This window comes from Triturus cristatus, chromosome 6 (genome assembly GCF_964204655.1).
Source record: "Triturus cristatus chromosome 6, aTriCri1.1, whole genome shotgun sequence".
NCBI lineage: Eukaryota > Metazoa > Chordata > Amphibia > Caudata > Salamandridae > Triturus > Triturus cristatus.
This window is the reverse complement of record NC_140589.1, coordinates 914,486,205-914,509,954: the sequence shown is the minus strand read 5'-3', so window position 1 is coordinate 914,509,954 and position 23,750 is coordinate 914,486,205. Positions and strand designations below refer to the sequence as shown.

Sequence of the window (23,750 nt, the reverse complement as noted above, 5' to 3'; positions counted from 1 at the left end):
ATGTAATGAAAAATGTACTGTAAAATTCACCATTTTGGTCTGTCTTTTTCCAAAATTTTCTTGGGGGGAAACCCCCCCCCAAACCCTCCTAGTAGTGGTTGGGCTCGCTCTATGCGCTCACTCAGTACGCACCACACGGGGGCTGGTCTTGCAAAATTTGCCAGGGCTGCTTTCAGTTCCCAGTCCGGCCCGGGGCCCCACCATCCAGCAACATCCAGGTACTGGCGGGCCCTGCACCAGCACTTGGCTTAAGGTAGGCAGTATCATGAGGGGAGGGAGCCCGATACCGGCCCTAATTCCCCCCGGGCCATTTTGACTGTTCAGCAAACTGCAATAAAAGAGGAAAAGAAAAATAAATGAAGGAAAATAGAGTTGAGGAGGGATCACCATAGTTACAGCATATTGGGGACAGGAAAATACTGCAGGCACAGTACAGACAAACTCCAAAGCAAATGGAGACAAGGATACCACCTGTGCACTAACCTGTCTGAGGGTCAATCCACGTTCATAGGGAGAAAACCACGGTGGATTACGCAAATGCTGCACACGCACAAGGCCAACCTCTGCAACCAGTGCCGCAACAACACACGTTAATGAGCGTTCTGCTGCCATTTAGCAACCTGATTGACCTGGCCACAATCCCGAAAATGTCACTTTTAGAATATTGACATGTTCTAGTCCATAACAATTATCCTAGCCTGCTCCTGGGTCACATGACTAGCTGTGGGTGGCAGTTGGCCATCATGTATCCTTTCCAGACAGCCACACAATAGAAAGACTGAATGGTGGCAGGCTGGCCATCCATGCAAGATTGTGGGGGGCTGGACTTGTCACCTATTGCACTGCTTGCATGTCAAAGTGGCTGCCTTAGCACAGTCACAAAGGACTTCACACAAGGCCATTGTGAGTTCAGACCTATGGGACCAGGAGTGAGTTGTGATCCCCCAAGAGGTGCCCCTTAGAACCTGGACCCTTGGCTGGCATCAGAGTGTACTCCTCCAGGCCCAAGTGTGGGTTTCCTTGAAACCGACGCAGCACAAAGCAACTTGAAGCAGTGCAACACAGGACATAACTTCACAGCTTCTCATCAGAACCAAAGCAGCACAACGTAGGACCTCACATTCCAGCACCTCCCAGCTCCTCATTTGAACCCGACACAGCACAACGGAGCACAATTTAGAAGCTCCTCATTGGAACAGATTCAGCGCGATGCCATGCCCTGCATTAAGGACATAAGGTAACATTCTCAGCAAGACTAACCGGGTCCCTGTAACTGGCCTGCACTCCACTGCTGTCATCCTGAACTTGTGAATCTGTCCCACTCTGGGGCAGCCAGAAAACCACGGTTGGCACTTTGTGCCTTTTGGTGCTACTTTTTTCTAAATCCTTAAAATTGCATAACTCCTTTTCCACCGATTGGATTCTTTGTTCTTTTGGTTTCAAATGATTTAATACATTTACTACATTTTTCTAAATTAGTGTGTGAATTTTCTTGTAATGTGTTTTCACTCTATTACTGTCTGTGTGCTGCATCAATACTTTATACATTTCCTCCAAGTTAGGCCTGACTGCTTTTGTGCCAAGCTACCAGAGGGTTAAGCACAGCCTAATTTAGTGACTCTTGTGATTCACCCTGACAAGGATTGAGGCTGTTGCATGAGAATAGCTCGCACAACCTCTTGACCAATAACCACATTTATGAACTTATTACATAGAACTGCACACTTGTGCTGATCTACTCCATGATTGGCGGATACTGCATCTCCGCCATCATAGGGCTTCAAGGTGAACACTACCATGAGTTGCCATCCTCCAAGTTATCTCACCCATGTGAAACCTCTGATTTGTGTCCTACCAAGCACCCCTTCTCTACACCGAAGAATAGAGTGAATGTTAGTTAGTGGTGACAAGAGCAAATGGTGATAAATACTGTGAATGTTAGTCAGAGGTGACAAGAGCAAATGGCGATCAAGTTAAATGTTGATAAGTGGCTTAGATGAGAAGGAACCCTGTGGGTGGGTTTTGGTGGATTTGTTTTGTGAGGAGATAAAGGAATGGGGGCATATCATCAAGACAACTATCGCCGCTTTAGCGGCCGTTTTCGACCATAATTGTTTCGCACTATTAGCAAGATCACGCTATCGCGTGAATCCATGCCTCAGCGCCCTTTCCCTTAACGCCCAGCTTTGCATCTCTAATCCGAGTAAGTGAAATGAGGGAGCGAGAGAAAGTGATTGCAAGTGAGTGAGAGTAAGAATGAGTGTAAGTGCAAGTGAGAACGAGTGAGTAACTAAGATCAGTGAGTGAGAATAGGAAATTGAGAATCAACATGAAAGCATGTGTGAGAGTGAATGAGTGAGAATGGTCAGAATTAAGAGTGAATGTAAGTGTAAGCGATTGTGAATGAGGCAGTGAGAAAAAAGAGTGAATAAGAATGAATGTGCATGAGTGTGACTGAGCGAATGTGTGTGAGCATGAAAAAAAGGGATTTTAGGTTTGCATGTCAGTGAACTAATACTGGCACTTTCATATTAGAGGAAATATGAGGAATGTGGGACTCCCATTGAAAAAGGCCAGTGTGGCATACTGGGGGTAATTTGTGACATAACAGGCACCTGTGAAAAAATATGCTGGTACTGGCAAACTGGAAGAAAATGTTGCCATAAGAAAATGCTGTCCCTGACATGCTAGAAGTAGTTTTTGACATAAGGATCGCCCACTGCACATGGATGACATCAATAGTATAGTTCTTGTACGTGCATATTACATATATTTTTTGTCATAAAGGGGCCCTCCCATCTCTGGTATTACCGGAAGATGGAGCTGTAATACTGTCAGCTATCCGGTAATACTGTGCATATTCTGTTTGTTCTCCAATTGGTATAGGTCATCATTGGATGTGCAGTAGCGAAGATTTCCACGTTATTCCAAATTCAATAGGGGACACATGCTGATCTTCTGATATGGCCCTTAGGATGCACTGAGCGATTTAAAAACTAAAAACAAGGGACCACATTTGTCAAATATTCACGCAGCGCAGCAAGACACCTTGGGAGAGCAGGACTGCGTCATATTTAATATTATACGACACATTCCAACAATCCTCTGAGGCGCTTTTCTCTTTCAGAATGCAAAATGCAGCACACGTACAAAGAGGCAAAAAACGAGAAGAAATAAACATATTTCTCCTTGCTACACGTTCCCTGGGGAGACGTAGCATTGTGACACATTCTCAGGTGTACCACTCATGGTAAATCTGAAAATTCGCCAAAATCCATGGGTGGATGCGTGGGAACCCCCACACTTCATGCATGGAACGCTTCCCTGAGACAGAGTAATACAAAGCAGTGAATTGCGCTGCCTTGCCTCACTCCAGATTTACTAAGCAACGAGGGCCACGCACGGTGGCATTGCGTTGCTTTGTAAATCTGACTCAGGGATTGCTTTGCCCTTGTAATAACCTGTGTGATGCAAGGGCAACACAATCCCATTATAAATCTGGCCTAAAGTGACCTGGTGATAAAGGAGCCATTTTACACTGGCACTGACAGTGGTAAACTTGGTTGTCTGAGTTGGTAGATGGAGTCTTGGATTATTTGAGTGTTGACTACTTTTATGTCTGTGCATGGGGGTCCTACTTGGAGGTCAGGTCATTGCAATGTTGGTCGGGGACAGAAGCGGGTCTGTGAGTCTGGTCTGGGTGGCTACCTGTGCTGGTGGTGTTGTGACCTTGGCTGGGTGAGGACTGGGGCGATGTGGGCAGTATAATCTGACTGTCCTGTGGGTGCTAGGCAAAATGTAATTATTGGGTCTAGTGTAAGAAATCTGAACAGCCTCATTTCATGTAAGCCAGTCATGCCTGTTTAGCCAGTACCACTTTGCATTCTGGGACTTACGGTATCTGCCTACAGGGACAAACGTTCGCATGGTGCAGCCTGTTTTATTACCCATCTTGATCTTTTGTAAGTAATATTAAAGTGCAAGCTACTTAAGGCAAAACCTTCTGTAGGAAAATTATCCTTCCCGCCCAAATCCCTGTGCTAAAGGGTTTGTCCATCCTGCCCTCTATCCCCCCCCCCACAGAGAGAGGGGTGTGCATGGTGCTGGTTCCTAGATTTAAACTACGCACATAAATGCTTAGCTATTATGAGCCTTCAACTATGCTATCCAATATGTTATTTCCAGGTCAGTGTGCTGGTATTTCATCCAGTTAAGGTTTTTTTTTTAAATTTGCTTTTTGTTACTTGTCATAATTTCATAATACCATGAAATGGACTACCAATCCCACCTGCAAAATAAAAATGTTAACTGCATGTATACACTGGGAGCACTACTCTTGTCCTCTGCAACCCAGGACAAGATTTTAATCTGAATCCCGTAGACGCTGATTTCCATGTTTAGGATTGTGTGATGCACCACCTAATCCTAATCCTAATTTTAAAACTTTCGGTATTCACGAAGGCATTTAGGAGTCCTAAAGTTAGGACTCCTAACTTCTGTGAATACCGAAGTGAGTAAGTGTCTAATGTGAATACCAAAATGAGTAAGTACCTTCTGTGAATACGAAAATGGTAGTAAGTTTAGGATTTTGTCTTAAATTAGTTCTGTGAATCGGGCCATAGTACATTGTAAGTAAATGATAATTATAAATTATCATATAAACTCGTTTTACCTATAATTTCGCTTTTTTTCCATTTACTGGAGCTCAAAATAATCTACTTATAGTTAGTCGCAGGGTAGTAAAATCATGGCTTTTTTCACAAAATTCCTATTTCTGCTCGATTTATGGTGTGTTCTGCAATAAAAGGAAATTTGGATTAATTTAAGCAAACAATCGTCATCTCTGGATATTAGAAAAACATCATATATCAAGTTCGATGTGATTATAGTGTTCTTGGACTGCTAATATTTGCTTCAACCAACTGAAGTTGTAACGATTTTTAACAGAAATCGAAGCACCTTCCTAATATGAAGTAATATGACATTCCCATTGTATATGGGATCTGCAGGATTCACTCTAATCTCTGCAGCAGGTGCTTCAACCTAATGACCTTTTAATTAAATGCATCTTCAGCACGCTTACGTGTGTCCCTAGAGTTGGAATGTGGAGTCCTGCTTGGTATTGATTAACCTTACTGGAGAGAAACTGGGACCCGTCTCCCCCTCACAAGGAGCACCCTCAGGAGTCAAACTGATTGCAGATCTTGTAATGTTACCTCTCTCAGTATGGGGCTGGTACTACCCAAGGATATGCAGGAGACTAGTTGTAACGTTGTAAAATGCTTTTATTCAACTTGTAATCCACTTCACCGAGAGAGCGCCGGGCTACAAGCTCCGTTCGCTTCTCTCGCGCCGCGCTGACTAACGCACATGCGCAGTAGCGTCCAATATGGCCGCTACGCGCATTCCTACCCCTGACGTAGTGCGCGTCAACTAGACCGCGACACTACATATCTCCCCCTTTTATACCACACAACACAATATGCCTACCCAGGTGGTCAGTTCATTTCATAGTTTCTGAACTTGGCTGGTCTCACCACTGCTCGCCCAACCCGGGTGTGTCTTACCGGGGTGGTATGTCCTTCTTGACCTCCTTCTGCGACCGGGCTCCCTCTTCTACCTTCCGGAGTGCCCTGGCCCTCTCTCGCTCCATCCTCATCGTCTTCCCGGGCTCTTTCCTCTGGGGCCCATCCATCCTGTATGTCTCTCTCTGTCTTGTTCTTCTCTCCTGTTCTCTCCGCATTCTCCCTTAGGAGCTCCTGCTCCCCTTGTCGTGCCTTCTGATGGTGTCGCCCCTTCCGCGTCCTCCCGGGGCCATTGTAAGATTTTGTTGCACTTAGCCATGCGGTCATGGGACCACACGTTTCCGTCACTGAGCAACGCTGCTCGGTCGTACACTTCTTCCACTCTTAGGGGTGGGGAGTACTTGCTTTCTCCCTTTCGCTTTAGGGTTGCCAGCTTCACTCTGACCCACTCCCCTTTTTCCAACCTTGCCTCCTTCACCTTTCTGTTGCGGTTGTAGTGTTCCGTGTAAATGCGTTGTGCCTGTTCCAGATTGTGTTGTACGACCGCTGGAGACCACTTGCTGGTGATTGTCTTCTCTTGCCAAGCAACATTGTCTCTGGTGAATGGTTGCCTTCCTCGTAGGATTTGGAAGGGGCTGTACCCCGTACCGGTGGGGGTGATGCGGTATGCCCAGATGGTGCTTTGTACTTCCTTTTCCCAGTCTTTGCCCCTCGTGATGGCGGCCTGTATGGAGCCCATGAGTACCCTATTAAACCTCTCTACTTGTCCGTTACTGGCCGGATGATAAATCGACGTGTGCCTGAGTATTATGCCGTTCCTTTCTGCAAATTTGGACCATTTGTCCGAGGTGAATTGGGGACCATTGTCACGGATTATCGTTCTGGGGATGCCTTCCCTGAGGAACACCTCCTTGAGGAAGCGCAATATTGTGTCTGTGTCCATGACCTCTTGGGCGTGTACCTCTGGCCACTTTGAGTACTTGTCCACCAATACGCATAGGTATTTCGGTATCCCCTGATCGTCCAGTATGGGTCCTAAGATGTCCACTGCCACCTCTTCCCATGGGTTGCTGGGAATCGCGAATTTCCCTAGTGCCGGCCTCATTGGCTTTAGTATTTTGTCCGCTCCTTGGCACTGCGCGCAGTCTCTCACGTGCCTTTCTACTTGCATGTCCATCCCTGGCCACCAATACGTTTGTTTGGTCCTGGCCTTCGTCTTCACAATTCCCAGGTGTCCTTCGTGTAATATGGATAGCAGGTCCGGTATTATATTCTCCGGTGGTACCACTCTGTTCCCTCTGTACACGAACACTCCGTCGTTCCCCACCGACAGCTCCTCTCGAACCTCATAGAACTGCCGGATCTTGGGCTTCTGTTGTCTCCTCTCCGGCCACCCTTGTATAATGTACTCCTTGATGTCGCCCAGATCTCCGTCTGCTGCATACGCGTCTGCCCACTCCTGTTTACTGATGGTCTTTTCCGGATCGTCCATCAGGGCTACCATCTCGTCTTCTTCCTCTGTGCCGCTGGTGGCACTTTCCATTGCTGACGCCCTGCTGAGGTAATCCGCTATCTTGTTCCTCGAGCCCGGAATGTACTCCACGTCGTACCTGTACTCACGTCGTACCTGTACTCCAGGAGTTTCAGCGTCATTTTTGCAATCCGGGGTGTGGCGTTAGCATGGCCACAGGACGTCAAAACTTTCACTAGGGGTTTGTGGTCTGTCTTCACTTGAAAACGTGTGCCCCACAGGAACTGGCGGTACTTTCCCATGGCCCAGACCACGGCTAGCATCTCTTTTTCGATTACGCTGAACTTTTGTTCAGGAGACGTCAATGTTCTGGACGCGAAGCTGATCGTCTCCGTCCCACCTTCTGGCCTTTCTTGCATGAGTACCGCTCCTAGCCCTTTTTCGCTTGCGTCCGTCATCAATATGGATCTTCCCCGGGGGTCGTACCCATGCAGCGGGATCGCCTGGCTGATTTCGCGTTTAACTGTGTCAAATTCTTCTTGCTCCTCTTCCGTCCATGCAAACACCGTCTTGTCCCTCGTGAGTTGTCTCATGTTGTGTGTTTTCGTGGCGAAATGGTGGACAAACTTGCTGTAGTATTCCGCCATTCCCAGAAAGGACCTTACTTCTTCCTTGGATGTGGGCGGGGGCGCGTCACAGATGGCCTTCACGTTCCCTTTCTTCGGTGTTATCCCGTGTTCTCCTATCTCATGCCCCAGGTATGTGACTGATGTCATTCCGAAATGACACTTCTCCCACTCCGCCGTCAGTCCGCGTTCCTCCAAGATCTTTAACACCACTTCCAACTTCTCGTCGTGGTCTTCTAGCTCCTTCCCCATTACTAGGATATCATCCTGGAAGTATTGCACTCCCTCTATACCCTTGAATAGGCGGGCCATCAGCTTTTGGAACACTGCTGCTGCGGACGCTAGTCCGAAGGGCATGCGACAGAATTGATAGCATCCAAACGGCGTTATAAATGACGTCCGTTTCTTGCTCGCGGGATGCAGCACCACCTGGTGGTATGCCGATTGCAGGTCGATGGTGGAGAACCATTTCACGCCTTTCGTGCGGGCCAACATTTCCTCTATGCGCGGTAAGGGGAATTTCTCTACCACGATGCATTTGTTTAATTCACGGAGATCCACACATAAGTGCACCTTGCCTGACGGTTTCATGGCCACCACCAGTGGCGCCAACCACTCCGCGCTGTCGATCGGTTCGATGATTCCCCCGTCTTCCAGTCGGTGTAGTTCCTGTTGTACTGCCTCTCTCACTGCGATCGGTATGTTCCTTACTCTATGCGCCACCGGGCAGGCGTTCTCCTTGAGGACGATCTTGTGGGTAAACTTCTCAAGTTTACCAATCTTGCCGCCGAACACTTTCGGGTGTCCGCTCCGCCATTTCGCTGCTGTCAACTCTTCTCCGTCCAAAGTCACCAGCACTTGGATGTCCCCTCCTGGGTTCAGCTGTATTCCCAACTCTCCTTGGTCCATCCACCCAAGGACTGATGGTCCCTTCTCCGCGACATATAGTTTACAGTGGGCGCTGCGTTCTTTGAACTGGAACGGCAGTCTCCTGAATCCTACCATCGGGATGGGTTCCCCTGTGTAGGTGACTGGTCGTATGTCGGGTGGATCCAGGCGTGAGCCCAGTGTGGGTTCGAACCTCTCGTTCCATACCGATCTTTGGACAATCGTGTAAGGGGACCCCGAATCTGCCACTATGGTGATTCCTGCTCCTCCGATGAGCATGTCGCACTGGGGCTTGCGCGCTCTTTTTCCCTCGATGCCCAGTACCTGGTCTTCCACGCACAGGCCTTCGTCGTCTTCCTCCTGGCCGTCTTCTTCTTCACCTATGTCCTGCGCCACGAATTTCACCGCGTGTTGTTTCCCTTTCCTTCTGCACACCTTCTCGTAGTGGCCGACCAGGGCGCAAAATGCACATTTGGCTCTGAAGGCGGGGCACCGTTTGTCATGTGCCACGTGGCTCGGGCTCCCGCATCTGTAGCATCTCGCCGTTTCTCCCTTGTCTGGCTTCCACGGCTGTCCCGGTTTTCCTTTCGCCTTGTATGATCCTCTGTAGTCTCCAGGCGCCGGTTTTCCTCTTCCATACTGGTCCGCGTTGTCTACCTTGTTTATCGTGAGTCTTGGGGCTTGATCTCTCTTTGCTGCTTCTGCGCAGCGCTTGGTCAGCTCTGCCCTCTTCACAATGGCGATCACGTCTTTCAGCGTCGCGTCTCCACTCGCCCACAATTTATCTTGCACTGATTTGCTTGTCGTATGCATCACGATTTGGTCTTTGATGAATTCGTCTTGTAAAACCCCGTATTTGCATGTTATCGCAAGTTTCCTCAGTGCCGCCACATAATCGTCTATTGTTTCCCCCGCTTCTTGCTTCCTCTGCTGGAAGTTGTAGCGGTCGATGGAGGTACATACTGCAGGACGATAGTGGTTGTCCAAATCTTCCAGGGCGTGTTTGAACACGTCGGTGTCCGCTGCCTGCCTGGCGACCGGTGTTAGGTTTTGGAATACCCGTATGCCTTCTGGTCCCAGGTTGTGCAAGAGTATCCTCTTCCTTCTGGCGCTGGAGAACGCCTCCTCGTTCTCATCTTCCAGCGCTTCTAGGTAATTTTTGAAGTACTCCCTCCAGTCTTCCCATTTCATTTGGGGTTCTCCTGGCCGTGGGAGGAACGGAACCGGCGTCGTTAATGCTGATGCCTGCGCACTCATCTTGACGTCCGCTTGTTTCCTCGGGCTACCTGGCGCTTCTGTCCTTTCCCCTCTTCTTCGGGTCGCTGGGATCTCGTTGGAGCTGCCTGCGCCGTCTCCACCAGATTCCGCCAGGGTCTCTGCTGCCACACCCGGTACGCCCCTGACTGTCTTCTACCACGTGGACGGCACACTTACTGCTCTCGTGCCTTCCTCTGGCGTCCGTCCGCCGCTGCTGCGCTCTCTCGGTGCGTTGGAGTCTGTCCTCGACCTCCTGGATCTGCTCTCCACGTGTTGTGTCGTCCCCCTGCGTAGGACTACCTTCTATGTGCTGGTTGGGGGGCACCTCCTTCACTGAGGATCACCGGGTCCGCTCTGTCCGAGCCTCGTCGCCACTGTAATGTTACCTCTCTCAGTATGGGGCTGGTACTATCCAAGGATATGCAGGAGACTAGTTGTAACGTTGTAAAATGCTTTTATTCAACTTGTAATCCACTTCACAGAGAGAGCGCCGGGCTACAAGCTCCGTTCGCTTCTCTCTCGCCGCGCTGACTAACGCGCATGCGCAGTAGTGTCCAATATGGCCGCTACGCGCATTCCTACCCCTGACGTAGTGCGCGTCAACTAGACCGCGACACTACAGATCTCTATGTGGCGCACAATCATGGCACCTCTGGACCTCTTTGCTTTATGTCCATGTGTCTAATATGGGTGGGTGAGAAGGATCCCGTCAATTTCGCTGGGCCACGCCCCATGCAAATGAGAGCATGTCGCACTGAGATGACGCCAGCGAGATCCATATGACATAACGGGCCGTGCAAGCGTCTGCTTTCCCTTTTGTGATACCAGAGTGCCTTGGGATGAAAAAGGCACATGCTTATTGCATTCCAGGGGACTTTTATAACACAGCCCCAAGTTGTCATTTTCAGAATCCTAACAGTGTGTGATACTAGTACCCTGGGGCCATCATGGGTTTTAGCCGTCACTGTATACCTGTCCTCTTCCTTTTTATTTTATCCTGCCCGCGTTATCAGATTTGAAAACACATTTTCGACTTGTTTCAGTTCTTTGAAACACTGACCTACAAACGTAGGGGCAGATTTACAAGCCCCTTGCGCCTCATTTATGCCGCCGTAGCGTCACTTTTGTGACGCAGCGGCGGCGCTAATCCTGCGACATGGTGCGGGGTACTTACAACGTGACACATCTGGGAGATGCGTCACGTTGCAAAGCCCTGCGCCACATGTAGGCGTTCCTGCGCAGGGGGGGGGGCGTTCCGGCGCAGGAACGCCTCCTAAAAGTGGCTGAGTGAAATCTACAAGATTGCACTCAGTCACTTTTAGACCCATGCTGAGTCAAAACCCTGCGCCTGCCTGAAGCAGATGTAAGGATTGACGCAGCATTAACAAGATAGGGCCCCCCAGAGCATTGCTGGAGCTGCGTCACGCTTGCGACGCAACTCCAGCAATGCGCCACTTTTACGGCACAGATGCATCACACATCTGTGCCGTTTTTGCCCCATGGTGCGCCGCATTGTAATTCCGGCGCATCCATGGTGGCGGAGCTGTGGCGCACAATAACTGGCGCATCCCTGCTGATATGCAGGGATGCGCCAGTTATTGTAAATATGCCACTAAGGATACAACAGATTTCAGCTCTTTTTGGTTTTAAAAAAAAATCTTTTTTAATAAACACGCTCAAGTTGAATACATACTTTTCATAGTTAATCGTGCATGCAATAATACAGTTTTCAAATTTGTGTAACATTCGTTGGAAGTGAAGTACATTCATCGACCCCCAAGAGCCTCCCAAGTGTCTCCTACACGAGTTTATGGTTAGATTTCAGCTCTTTTTGTGACTTCCCTCCAAAGGCAGGACCAAGGAAAATAAAAGCAAATCAAGATTAAGTCATAAATCAAAAAACAGTTTAGATATATTCCCTTTCCTGTGCGCTACTCTTCACGGTCAGACTTGCCCTACTGCATCCTGAAGTCACAAGCACCGGTAGTCCATGCTTTGAATACATTTCCGGTTTGTGAACAGTCAAAGTGATCTGCTTTGTGACCTGTAAAGGGCTTTGTTTGAAACTCCACACCCGCAGGGAGTAAAGTAAAAAGCAGGAATACAAAGTGGTATGGATCGGTCAAAAGGCCCTGCTCTTACTTTCTGTTCTCGTTCACTGTCTCAGAGGCATTTGGAGGAGGAAGAAAAGCAAGGCCAAACAGCACAATTACATTTCCAAGTTCATAAGGACAACAAAGGCATTGCTGACTGCCCCCTAGTAGCCCAACAGCCACTATGACACTTGTATTTATATATTTATTTATCTGCGTATTCTTTAGCTTGTTCACTGATTTATGTTGGTGTTTTATAAAGCGCCCCTGGTCACCACCCATAATTTCAGAGCATTGGAACATATAATAATTGAGAACAAATATTACAATATGCTCGGTCGTATGAGTACTGCCAGGTATGGTGGCATTTGAGTGATTGATTGATTGATTAAAAAATCTCACAATCAGTCAGTGTCTTGTAGCGCGCAGCTACTCACCTGTAAGGGTCTCCAGGCACTGGGAGGGGTGGGTAAGGGTTGGAAGAGCTGCAGGTCCGTCGAGGCGCTGTGGTTCAGCCGAAGAGCCAAGTCGTGAGGGCCTTCCTGAAGAGCGGTCCTCTGTAGATTTAGGCAAAGTCTATCTAGAAAGGTCATATTTTCAGAGCTTTTCTAAATCAGAAGGACTTAGGCTCCGCTCTAAGTATAGGGTCAAGGCGCTCTACAGTTTTGGACCCATCACATCTCAGATTGCTCTCCTTGCCTCCGATGGTTGAAGGGGTAAAGCGGTCTCAGTTTTGATGCTGTTGACCCTAAGTACTGAGTGAAGATTTAATATGGGGCCAGTTTTTGTAACTATGCTGTTCCTTCATTTCATCTCAGTAGGCCCGATCGTTGTAATGTAATGTAATGTAATTTTATTTTTGTAAAGCGCGACTTACACTCCAAGGAGCATCTTGGCGCTGACCACTCATGTCTAGGAGGTGTTTGGCCAGGGAGCTAGTGAGGCACCGGTAAGACAGTATCTGGTGTCTCTGAGGATCGGGTTTAGACTAGGGCTAAACTGGCTGTGTCTGTGAGTTTAAAAATCCATGTCTTTAGAGCCTTTCGGAAAAGGTTCTCTGACGGGATCTGGCGTAGTTGGAGTGGTAGTTTATTCCAGGCCCTAGCACCCAGTACTCCAAGGGATTTTCCTCCTTTCGTGGCTAGTCTAAATTTGGGAGTCACCAGCAGGTTCAGGTTGGAAGATCTGAGTGAGCGAGAAGGCACATATCTTCCAACCCTTTTTGACAGGTAGGTGGGACCCAGCTGGTAGTAGGACCTAAAGGTGATTACTAAGATTTTGAATAGTACCCTTTTGTGGATGGGCAACCAGTGCAGGATCTTGAGTGCTGCTGATGCAGACGACTTCCTGGGCCATCTCAGCACGAGGCGGGCGGTGGCATTCTGGACCATCTGCAGTCTATGCAGTACTGCTTTACTGGAGCCTGCATATAGACTGTTGCAGTAGTCCAGGCGAGATGTAATAAGGGCCACCGCCACCGTCTTTCTGGCTGTCAGTGGGAGAAGGTCGAAGAATCTTCTGAGGCCTTTGATTATGCTAAAGCAGGACCCTGCCACAGCACCTGCTTGTTGCCTAAATGACAGGGCCTCGTCAAACCTAATCCCAAGGTTGCGGGCCGTAGTAATGGTGTTCGGGGGGACTTCTGCATCTTGTGGCCACCATGTTCACAGTGTCTTAAATATAATCCTAGCGTCCACTAGAAGTCAGCAGAGCCTTTTCACTGCCACTTTAGCAAGGTTACGTCTCTGTAAGTTTAGGAAAATCTTCACGCCGTGGTTTTGTAGTCTGTTTCCCAGGATCTTTGAAAAGGCTTTTCAAATCACATTGCAGTTGTCTATCCGTTCCAAAACCAGACATCTTGTCTTCTGTGATCGATTAAGAGAAAGCCTTGCAGTAGATAGCCTATTTTGTGGAGTAAAGAGAGCCGGATGTTGATCACCTTCACCCGGCCTTGATTTTGAGTGGAGAGGGAGGTTAGAGTGTAAGGTTATCTCCAGGTTTCTTGATTTTTGATTGGTAAAGGAAGCAAGCTCTGGTCTGTTTGAATAACGAAATGGCTGAGTTGCAGTAGCATAAGGTCGGATTTTCCATTGAATCAATATTTAGGCAAGGGAAGCTTTCAGTGATGTTTGAGTCTATGGACTTGATGATGTTGTAGTGAGCCTCTAGGTTGTTCTTCAGGCAGGTGTTGCTTTGTGGCTTATCGGCATGCATTTGAGAGTTCATTAGACACATAGATACCTCTGATTCCTGTTAGGAACACTGAAATTGTTGAAATACAGTTTGGAGGAACCAAAACTAGCTCCTCGGTTGCTCAAAATGTCTCAACAGATCTTAAAGCTTGCCAAGTTTCCTGGCCTAAAGTGCACAAGCCAGTGAACATACATTCATGCAAAGGGAATACAGTTTTTACAGTAGAGTTTTACAATTGCTTCTTCTGTAATCTCTCCTACAGTCATCCAAAAGAGTGGATATTGTGGAGTAGACAGAGCTGGCTGGACACTCACTCAAAAGTGGCAACCCGCGACTGACTGCCTGCTGCTGGTGCCCTAAGTGAATCAATAAGCCAGTGCCCAACCCCAATATATTTTAAATTAGGCACCTCATTTAGTTTTGTGCAGTGTTCGACTCCTTTGTTCAGCTGTGTGAAGGGGCCACCTCTATCCACTGTCCTGGAATCTACTTTACCAGAAGTTCATGAACAGTCTAAAATCAAGCCATTGCTACGTCTGACTGATGATATATCCAAACAATGAATTAATCAGTGTCCCATAACCTGTTTGAATTTGTAAAAATTAAGCGAAAGGCTTTTAACTTAGGATGCAACATGTTTTACTGGTTTTTGGGTTGAACGGGACTGTCTGAGCAAACAATACCAAGGTAGGGGCCTGTTTCACAAAAGAGTGGTGTATGAATATGTGTGACTTACTCTTATTGTACTTATTTGTGAACTTTAGGAGTACTGGACCTACTCTTGACTTATTCCTGCAATCCAGGAGTAAGCCATGAGTAAATCACAGCAAGACCTATTTGAATTTAGCCCTTTCTGATTTAGTAAGAGGCCTTTTCTCATGAAACATAAAGGCGTTAAAATCGCCCTGGCATGTCAGTAAATTGACCCTTTATTGATGTATATAATTGGGAGCTTTATTCTTATTCATTCATGGGTAAACGCGAAGGATGTATGCATTCTGGCACATCCTGTATTTCCGTTCATGCGCACATAGTGCCCGCACGCGCACTAACATCTGACATACTGCCGTAGGGGAGGCATTCAAATATAAGGTGAATGTGAATAGATGGGGCAAACCCTACACTGCACTGGTCCACTAGTTCTGGAACAGAAACGGGTAGAGAATCAACAAAACTTATACGCCAAGGTGTATTTAAGAATGTGCAACTTGGATGTCTTTCCATAGATGAATGGAAAGACATACAAATAGGTAGGCAGATGGATGTGTACTGGAATTTGGTGGTATGGTGGCTTCCATGGATATATATATTTATATCATGTATAGACTATGATTTTATCATATAGATACATGATGTTATAGGGACTGGGCTTTACAAGATGGGGGGAGGGAAGGGGTTTATGGATTTTGGAATGATTGAGATTGTACTGTGTAATGTCTATTTTATAATAAATGCCAATATTAATCTGACTACAATAAAATAATAGTAGTATTCACTGGCTCCCCATTTTCAATAGTCTTTAGGAGCTCTTCATTGAGAAAAGTCTCTAAAGTGCCCCAATTTTCAATAATCTCTATGAGCACCTCACTGTCAATAGTCTTTGTGGACTACCAATTCTCAATAGTAGTCATGGCTGTGCATTGTCACCAATAGCTTGTACGAGTCGGCGATTGTCAATAGTTTCCCCTAGCCTACTTTTGTCAGTACTTTTACATGGCTCCATACTGTCAGTAATCTTGGCAAAGTCTCCCTTGTCGATGTCTCTATGAGTTCCCCATTGTCAACAGTCTCTGTAAGCTCCCCATTCTTAATAGTTTCCAAGGTGCCATCACATATACTCAACGAGCCGTTCGGACTTGAGGCCAGTATGATGATGTGGCAAGGCCTAGAACTTGCCTCAGACCACACTACAAGCATCACCTACTTGTTTTTTGCTCCAACAGATCTCATAACCTTACCCGCTGCATCTTAAAGCGTTTTGTTTTTATTAAAAAAAGGTTTCTGCACTTTTATTCTATTTTTAAATGGTCTCTGCCTAATGGTCACTCTCCTTGTTTAGTGCCTTTTTCTCCTTGATTTTAACAGGTCTTCTTAATCTCAACAGGGTTTTATTTGGTTTCATGATCTTTTCATTTTTTGGTGATGATGATTTGATTTTATGTGCTGTTGCATTGATGTTTATTATGTATTACATTACAATGTTTTTTTTAAATCATGCAATAAAGAGCTATCTTGAATAGTTTCCATTAGTCCCCGTTTGTGAACAATCTTTACAAGCTCCCCGTAATCCGATGACTCCCTGTTGTCAATAGTCTGCACGAGCCCTTGACTGTCAATTGTCTCTACCAGCTCCCCATTTTCAATAATTACCTCTAGTTTACCTTTGTCAATTGCCTACACCAGCTTCTTACTGCCAATAGCCTCCACTGGCTCCCCATTGCTAACAGATTTTTTGAGCTCCCCATTGTCAACAGTCTCTGCTAGCCCCAAATTGCCAATAGTCTCTATGAGCTCCCCATTGTCAATAATCTATAGGAGCTCCCTACTGTCAATAGCATTCACTAGGTCCTCTTAGTCAATAGTCTCCATTAACTGCCATTTGTCTATAGTCTTACCAGCTCTCCCTTCTCAATAGTTAGTATTAGCTTCCTATTGTAAATAGATTACATTATTCGCCCAGTGTCAATATTCTCTAAGAGCTCTCCATCATCAATAGTTTTGGAGAACTCCATCTTGTCAATAATCTCTGCAAGTTTCCACTTGTCACTATTTTCTATGAGCTCCTTATTGTCAATAGTGTCCACTACCAATCTATTGTCAATAGTCACTATGAGTTCCCTGCTGTCAGCAGTCACTGCTAGATCAGACACTGCCAGCAGGTATTCAAGATGTAGTAATGCTATGGTGAGCTGTCAGGTATTATGATATAAATAATTTCCCATGCATACCAATAAGTGCATGACTCTCAAATAATGCATGAATGTGTGGATAATAATTGATGCATAACAAGTGTACATTCTTAAGGAAATAAATATTATCCTAGAGTGGTAATGATGCTTATTTTCCTGTATATTGACTCTCAGACCTCAAGTATTGCATTGCACCACAATGGAGAAAGCATCCTAAATTTCGAGATTTGGGGTGGAAGACAGGAGGTTGGGTAGAAAGAATTACACTTTTGGATGTAAATAGTATTCATTTTAATATTCAAGTAATTCCATTTTTTTTTTATTCATAGTTCCAATGGAAAGTCTGTGTCATGGTCTGAACCAGGTGGAAAGCCAGTACAGAAGGGACAGCACATGTGGCACAGACTGTCTGTTCATGTAAAGAGCAAGGACACAGGATCCAATCAGACAGCTGTGATCAAGCCCTTGACGAAAAACTACCAGGGCCAGGCAAAGGGCCTGACTTTCTCTGATGTCGGCACTAAGACGTTGTACAACGTGGTAGAAGAGGAGGAGACTATTGAGCGAGTGCGCCTCCATCAGACATGCAGTCCTTCAATGGTGGTGCACAGGCGTGTGACCACAACACCACCGCCTTCCCGGGCTTCTGAAGAAAACCCGATTTTCTCAGAGCAGGCAGCAAAAAATATTCCACCCCAAAGGTCTATCATGGATCAGCTGCATTGTGTTGTCAACAAATTTACAACAGGCATTCCTGACTTTAACTCAGTCATCAGCACGCCGAATCCTGGCAACGGTGTGCGGCCCACATACCAGACCACCGGGATAAACCAACAAATGCTCCCCCTTCAAATGGCAAATTTCAGTGAAGAACTAGCCACCACCGATGACGAACTGGAAAGCGAAAACTTAAATCTCATTCAAGGGTATATGTACCCCGACTGTGCAGGAAGTCCGGAGGAGGCGTTGGCCCAGAGTAAGCTGGCTCTGGAAGATTCTCCCGCCCTCACCCCTCCATCTCCTTTCCGAGATTCTGTGGCTTCAGGCAGCTCAGGGCCCAGCTCCCCTGCATCTGAGTCAGTGCCGTGCACTCCACCAAACACCACCTATGCATCAGCCTTCCTGAGAGACTACACACACAATTCATCTACCCTTTAAGATGGAGGGGTTTCCAGGAAGCACCTCAGAAACAAGGGCTCGAGAGCAGGCACTTGTGAGCAGAAGTTGCAAAGTCATATGCAAGGCAGGATGGTGCACGAGAAAAGAAAGAGAGTGAAGGGTTGTTCCGCAAGCCCCGCCCTGCACGTGGATGTTTGAGGACTCAAATTGGTGTCATGTGTTTTTCAAAAGTTGTGTTCCACGTCGATGAGCCAACAGAACAAAGCACAAAGACATTTAACGAATTGCTATGTGACTTTTGTATAACGTAACTAAAGAGAGAAGAAACACCAACCCATACAATGAACACAGATGAATTGAAAATGAATTAAAGCGTAGAACTATTGAAACTATAGAGTGTGAGACGTTGCGGAAGAGATTCCTCATGGGAACTTTGCTCATGCGAGTGGGTTGTGGTTTGGCCGGACTACGTTAAGAACACAGTGTCCTAATTTATTTGTGTGGGTCTGTGTGTAAGTAGACGTGCACACAGAAAGAGTGGCCCCTCACTGTCCACCAGAGGTGAGGTTATGCTGAGGTAAAAAGGGTCACGTGCCAATTGGCAAGAAATATGGCGCCAGCGCAACTGAACTCTCCTGTGAAAGTACTGTGTTGCCCATGGTCAAAGTTTAGTAGGACACAAGGGGGCCTAAATAGACTGCAAAGAATTAGGTGGAAATAAAGATCTGTTTAAGGTTGCATTAAACATATAGGGCTTAAAGCTGCTTTTCTGTACAGGCATCCAGGAGCCATGCCTCTAAACCGCTGCAACATCACCGTAGACTGCAACATCTTGCCACATAACTGTAAAAGTGCAGTGCATTTACCTGTGCAGCGTATACTAGCGGCAAATTGAGATATTAGCACATAGTGTCTTGTAATGTGTACAATCTTTTCATGTTAAGGAAATCTACATTTAATACAAAAAGGAACTCTACAGCTGAAGCATTTTTATGGATTCATATTTTGTATTCTAATTTCTTGGTCAAGTTTAATGATTTTACTTGTACAGTATTTACCTGAATATACCTGCCACGAACCAACACTGCACTGTTATCAATGTCAGTGCTAATGTAAAAAAACACTTGTGCTAAAGAATTAATGTATGCTCTTTGTTTCTCATAAGCCATTCTTTAAGGCTTATTCTAGTGAGGCGGGTGCGTGTACACATATATTAGTGGATGTGTGCATGAGTGCACATATGTATCTGTGTACGTTTTCGATGTGTGTGGCCACACGTTTGTGTGTTTCATGTATGTGTGTGTGCAAATCTGTGAGTTTAGGGGTGCACATATGTGTATAGTTGTGTGATTGTGTGAGCACAAATTTGTGCTTCTATGCATGTGCGTGTGTGTGCTCCTCTGGAAGAACTTGATCTGTGAGAATACGAGGCAGGCTGTTTAAGTTTGTATGTGTATGTGCCCATGGGTGTGGGTGTGGGAGTGTGTGTGTGTGTTTGTGTGTGTGAGTCTGTAGGAAGAACTTGATTAGTGATAATGAGAGGGGGGTCCTTTGTACTTGACTGTGGGTGTGTGTGTGTGTGTGTGCTTTATTTGCTGTTGTGTTTTGTATCATGAACAGTGTGTGTGCGTGTGTAGAGTTTATACAATAATAGTTTGTGGGTTTACGTGTTCTGTCTGAAAGTATGGCTCTTACATATTAATGTAGTGTATTTTTTCATTCTTGAGTCTGCATGTAGATGATAAAATTGTTATTTTTGACGATACATGTCCAGGTCTTTGTATGTAGGCAAGTGTGTGTGTGTGTGTGTGTGTTGAAAGCATGTGAACACTTGGAAACTGCACAATCAAAAATATTTTTTAAAGTAGGCCCATGCCAAGAGTGAAGCACAATGTCAAATCACAACTGCCACTGGAGGATGACGCAGATGGTTATTATATATGAATATTTGGTAATTATTTTGTTGCTGTGTAATTTTTATAACAGTTTGAATGACATCTCGACCTTCGAGGAGTTTGTACAGTGTACAATTGCATATGCTGCTTAATGTATGACCTTAGGTTTCCTGTCTGAAATGAAGCTTGGAAATTACAGATATTTTATGGTATCGAAATATAAGGACGGTATGTCAAGTGTTTTAGAGTTAATGTTATGTTAATTGTTTGCAATGAGTGTGAGTAATAAACAATGACTCTTCAGAGGACTGACTTTTAGAAGAAGATGAAGTAAAGCATATCTAGTTGCTTTGGAAAATTCAATATAATGTCCATCCTCAGGCACTCGCCAGTGCTTAGTGAAAAATGTAAATGCAGTGCCCCAGTCTTTATAGGTTCATCCAACCCTTTATGAAATAGTTAATCTCTTCATCTGTATCTGCATTGCATAAGAACACTCAACATCATTGCTTGTCGGGTGCTCTGAGAGAGGGGCTAGTTTGAGGATATTTTCGATTTGAACACAGCATCCACAAGCATGTCTACATGAAACCCAGCAAAACAGTAGAGTCGAAACTGTTTTGCAGCGAGAAAGGGAGGATAGTTTTTTTTGTAAATATGTTTCTTGATTTTTGTAAAGGAAAATATGCATGTAATGTCAGTATATTTATATGTTGCATTCCACATCAGTTGGTCACTTCTCTATTTCTCAGTTTTTCAACCAATTTATTAACAATATTACAGCCTCCGAGACACTGGCTCAGCATCCATTGGAGGAATTTTACTCTGCACCTACCCAAGGGAGGAAAGCTTAAAATGAAGCAATCAAGTTGTATTTCATACACTTTCGAGAAAAATAATGACTACCACATATCCTCAGCAAAGTCTGCACTTTTTAAGCTTTGGAAATATCAAGTGTCACTCTTAACACTATGTAACGGTACTCCATTTATCCACTTGGAAAAGAAGAAAAAAGTAAACAAATAAAGTGATGGATGGAATGCTTGAAATATTCTCCCACATTGGTAAATACTCAGGGCCGCATCCCAGTACATTGTTATTTTTGCACACCACGCCACCTCAGTTTGGATCCAGCCGTATGCAAATCAGTCTTGACCCTGCTCCATTGGGAACAGTCAAGCCCGAACTGCCTGGCCAGATCCTCCCTGAACCAGAACACAAGGAATCCAGGACAGGAAAGAAGAAAGACATTGTCACCCCTACTAAAATCCAAATTCATTTGCAGGTCACTGACTATGTAAATAATGAGAACTCCCCTCCATGCTTCATCATCCTATTATAAGTGAATTCAACAAGTCTCAGGAGCATACCTGAATTCACATTTCAGATCTTAGTTTTAGTTGGCGTTTGTGGTGTAACCAGACCTTGGGGTGAACATTTGATTCCACAACTATAGTAAACCCTTGAAGCCTTTAAAATATAAAAGATGATCAGTCCCAGGCAGTAGCAGTCCCAGGCAGTAGCATCAGCCACAACCCTTCATAGTTCAGAGCTCCATATGTGTTTCAGATAAAATCACTCCATGGCATTTTATTTTTTCTCATCTCCTGTCAGCATTGTACTCTAATACTAATGCACCACAAAGTGCGAGGCGTGCAAGCCTTGTCTTCCCATGCTATATACAGTAGGCCATCGGAAAATAATATAATACTTTATATCTATTTAGAAACCTCCTAATGAGTGGAGTCAGGAGCTTATCGTATTACGTGCATTGCAAAGCCTGAACTGTAATTATTCCATTCTTTCCATTGATAATTACTCAATGTAGAACGTAACTAATTAGAAGTTAACCAATAAATGGCCACATATTACCACATGTTATAGAGAAAAAAAATCTTCTTAGTTTTTCCAATTATAAATTCATCACATAAGAAGATCTTTTGATACTGAAATGTAATAAAATGAACAAACGAGTATCACTGTACAGTTATCAATACAGTGCGTATTCAAACAACTAAAATTGGGAACTGAACACCACAATACTATTTCTGTAGTAGGGGATCTCTGTGTATAGTCATAATCTATGAATAGTCCCGCCCATGTGCGGGGACCCCGGAGCAATCAAAATATCTTTTAAGCTGTCCTGCATTTGCAAACCTGCAAAGACACTTAAGAGACAGACAAAATAATACAGCCTAATAACAATATGGCTGCACTGGCCAGCACTTCATCTGAAGTGAACACAAAAGCCAAAATAAAGTTTAAATGTCATTTTTATTCACATCTGACATGTTCCTTTATTGTATCACTCTCCCTTCACCAAAATCCCTTTAAACAATAGAGAGGAAGGGGTGGACAGACAAGCCCTATAGGCTGTCATTATGTGTCTGCTAAAAGGATACCGTGCCTTTAAGGAACTTTCCAGAGACCCCCGGTATCCCAGGATGCACAGCCAAAGCAAGTTACTTTCAGTTCTTTTTTCCGGCTCCTGCTAGCAGGACCCTGGAGCATTGAGCTCTACCCTTTTGGGTGGATATTTTGGATAAGAATTGTTTTTTTTGATAAAAAAAGTTTGTCATTCGACGTCTAGAGCCTTTCTCTGCTGCATCCTGCAATTTGGTGCAGTTTGACCCACTCTTAGCATGGCTTTATTTGATAAATGCCCTGAGTGTGGGAGGAAGATGGTCAAGACGGACCCACATGATGTCTGTATTCTCTGCTTATCATCTTCACATGTCCCTGAGGGACAGAGAGAAGATTCGCCTTCAGGGACAGGAGAAGCAGAGAACAGGTGGGACTTCTGGGCATGGAGGATCTCCTTCCCCATCCTCTGCCCATGCTTCAGCCACTGGAGGGACCTCCGGGCAGAAAAAGGAGCAGAAACGACGCCTACCGGCCGGAAGATCCCGTTCGACGTCGAGGACTACGACGTCGACGGGGAAAGGTACAGCACCGGTGTGTTCGCCGTCGATCCAGGGCTCTGGATCTCGGCGTCCTCGCCGTTCACCGTCGAGAGAGGGGCCGGCGAGACCTCGGACTAGGTCGCCATCGAAGGCTTCACAGTCGACGTCGACACACCATCGACGTCGTACTGAGCCCCGCAGCCAGCGCCGCTCGCCGTCGAGGCGAGCCCGCTCGCCTCCTTCGCCGTTGACTCATGGATCGACGTCGACGGCATCGACGCGAAGCCACCGGCGACGGACGTCGAGTCGAGGGAGATCGCCGTCGAGGCGAAGGAGATCGCCGTCGAGGCGACGGAGATCGCCGTCGAACCGAAGGAGGTCGACGTCGAGAGGCTCGCCGTCGAGACGAAGGCACTCGACGTCGAGAAGACGCCGTTCGACGTCGAGGGGACGCAGTTTGGGTTCAACGGCGAGGAGAAGCCGTACGAGGTCCACGCACGGCTCGACGTCGAGGACGAGATCACCTGGTAACACTTCTTCAGTTATTACGATCTCCAGTCGTGGATCTAGGAGAGCGGGACGCTCCCCCTCGTTCACTTCGGCCTCTTCACGGAGTAGACCCGCAAAGAAGAGAAGGGTGGACGGAAGTCCGGACAGGGCTAGTCCGGGTTCTCCCGCAAGGAGTGATGGGAGAGAGTCTCCAATGGACCCCCTGCCACTGCCTCTACCGCGACCGCAACCTAAGCCTCACACGCCTCCTCCTCCTCCTCCACCTGACCCCCGGCTCCCAGTGGCGCCTCCTAAGCGACCTACGCCACCACCGCCTCCGGTGCCACAGCTCCCGCCTTCTCCTCGGCGACCAGTGGCTCCT

At 46.2% G+C, this 23,750-nt stretch overlaps 1 protein-coding gene across 1 annotated transcript in view; it reads left to right on the top strand.

Moving 5' to 3' along the window:
- The window catches only part of GRM1 (glutamate metabotropic receptor 1), a 767,592-nt gene extending 747,676 nt beyond the window's left edge, over positions 1-19,916 (top strand). Inside the window, exon 7 of the mRNA XM_085609740.1 lies at positions 17,292-19,916. Coding sequence (XP_085465866.1) covers positions 17,292-18,120 — 829 coding nt within the window. The 3' untranslated portion in view covers positions 18,121-19,916. The remainder of the gene's footprint in view (positions 1-17,291) is intronic.
- The last annotated feature ends 3,834 nt before the right edge of the window (positions 19,917-23,750 follow it).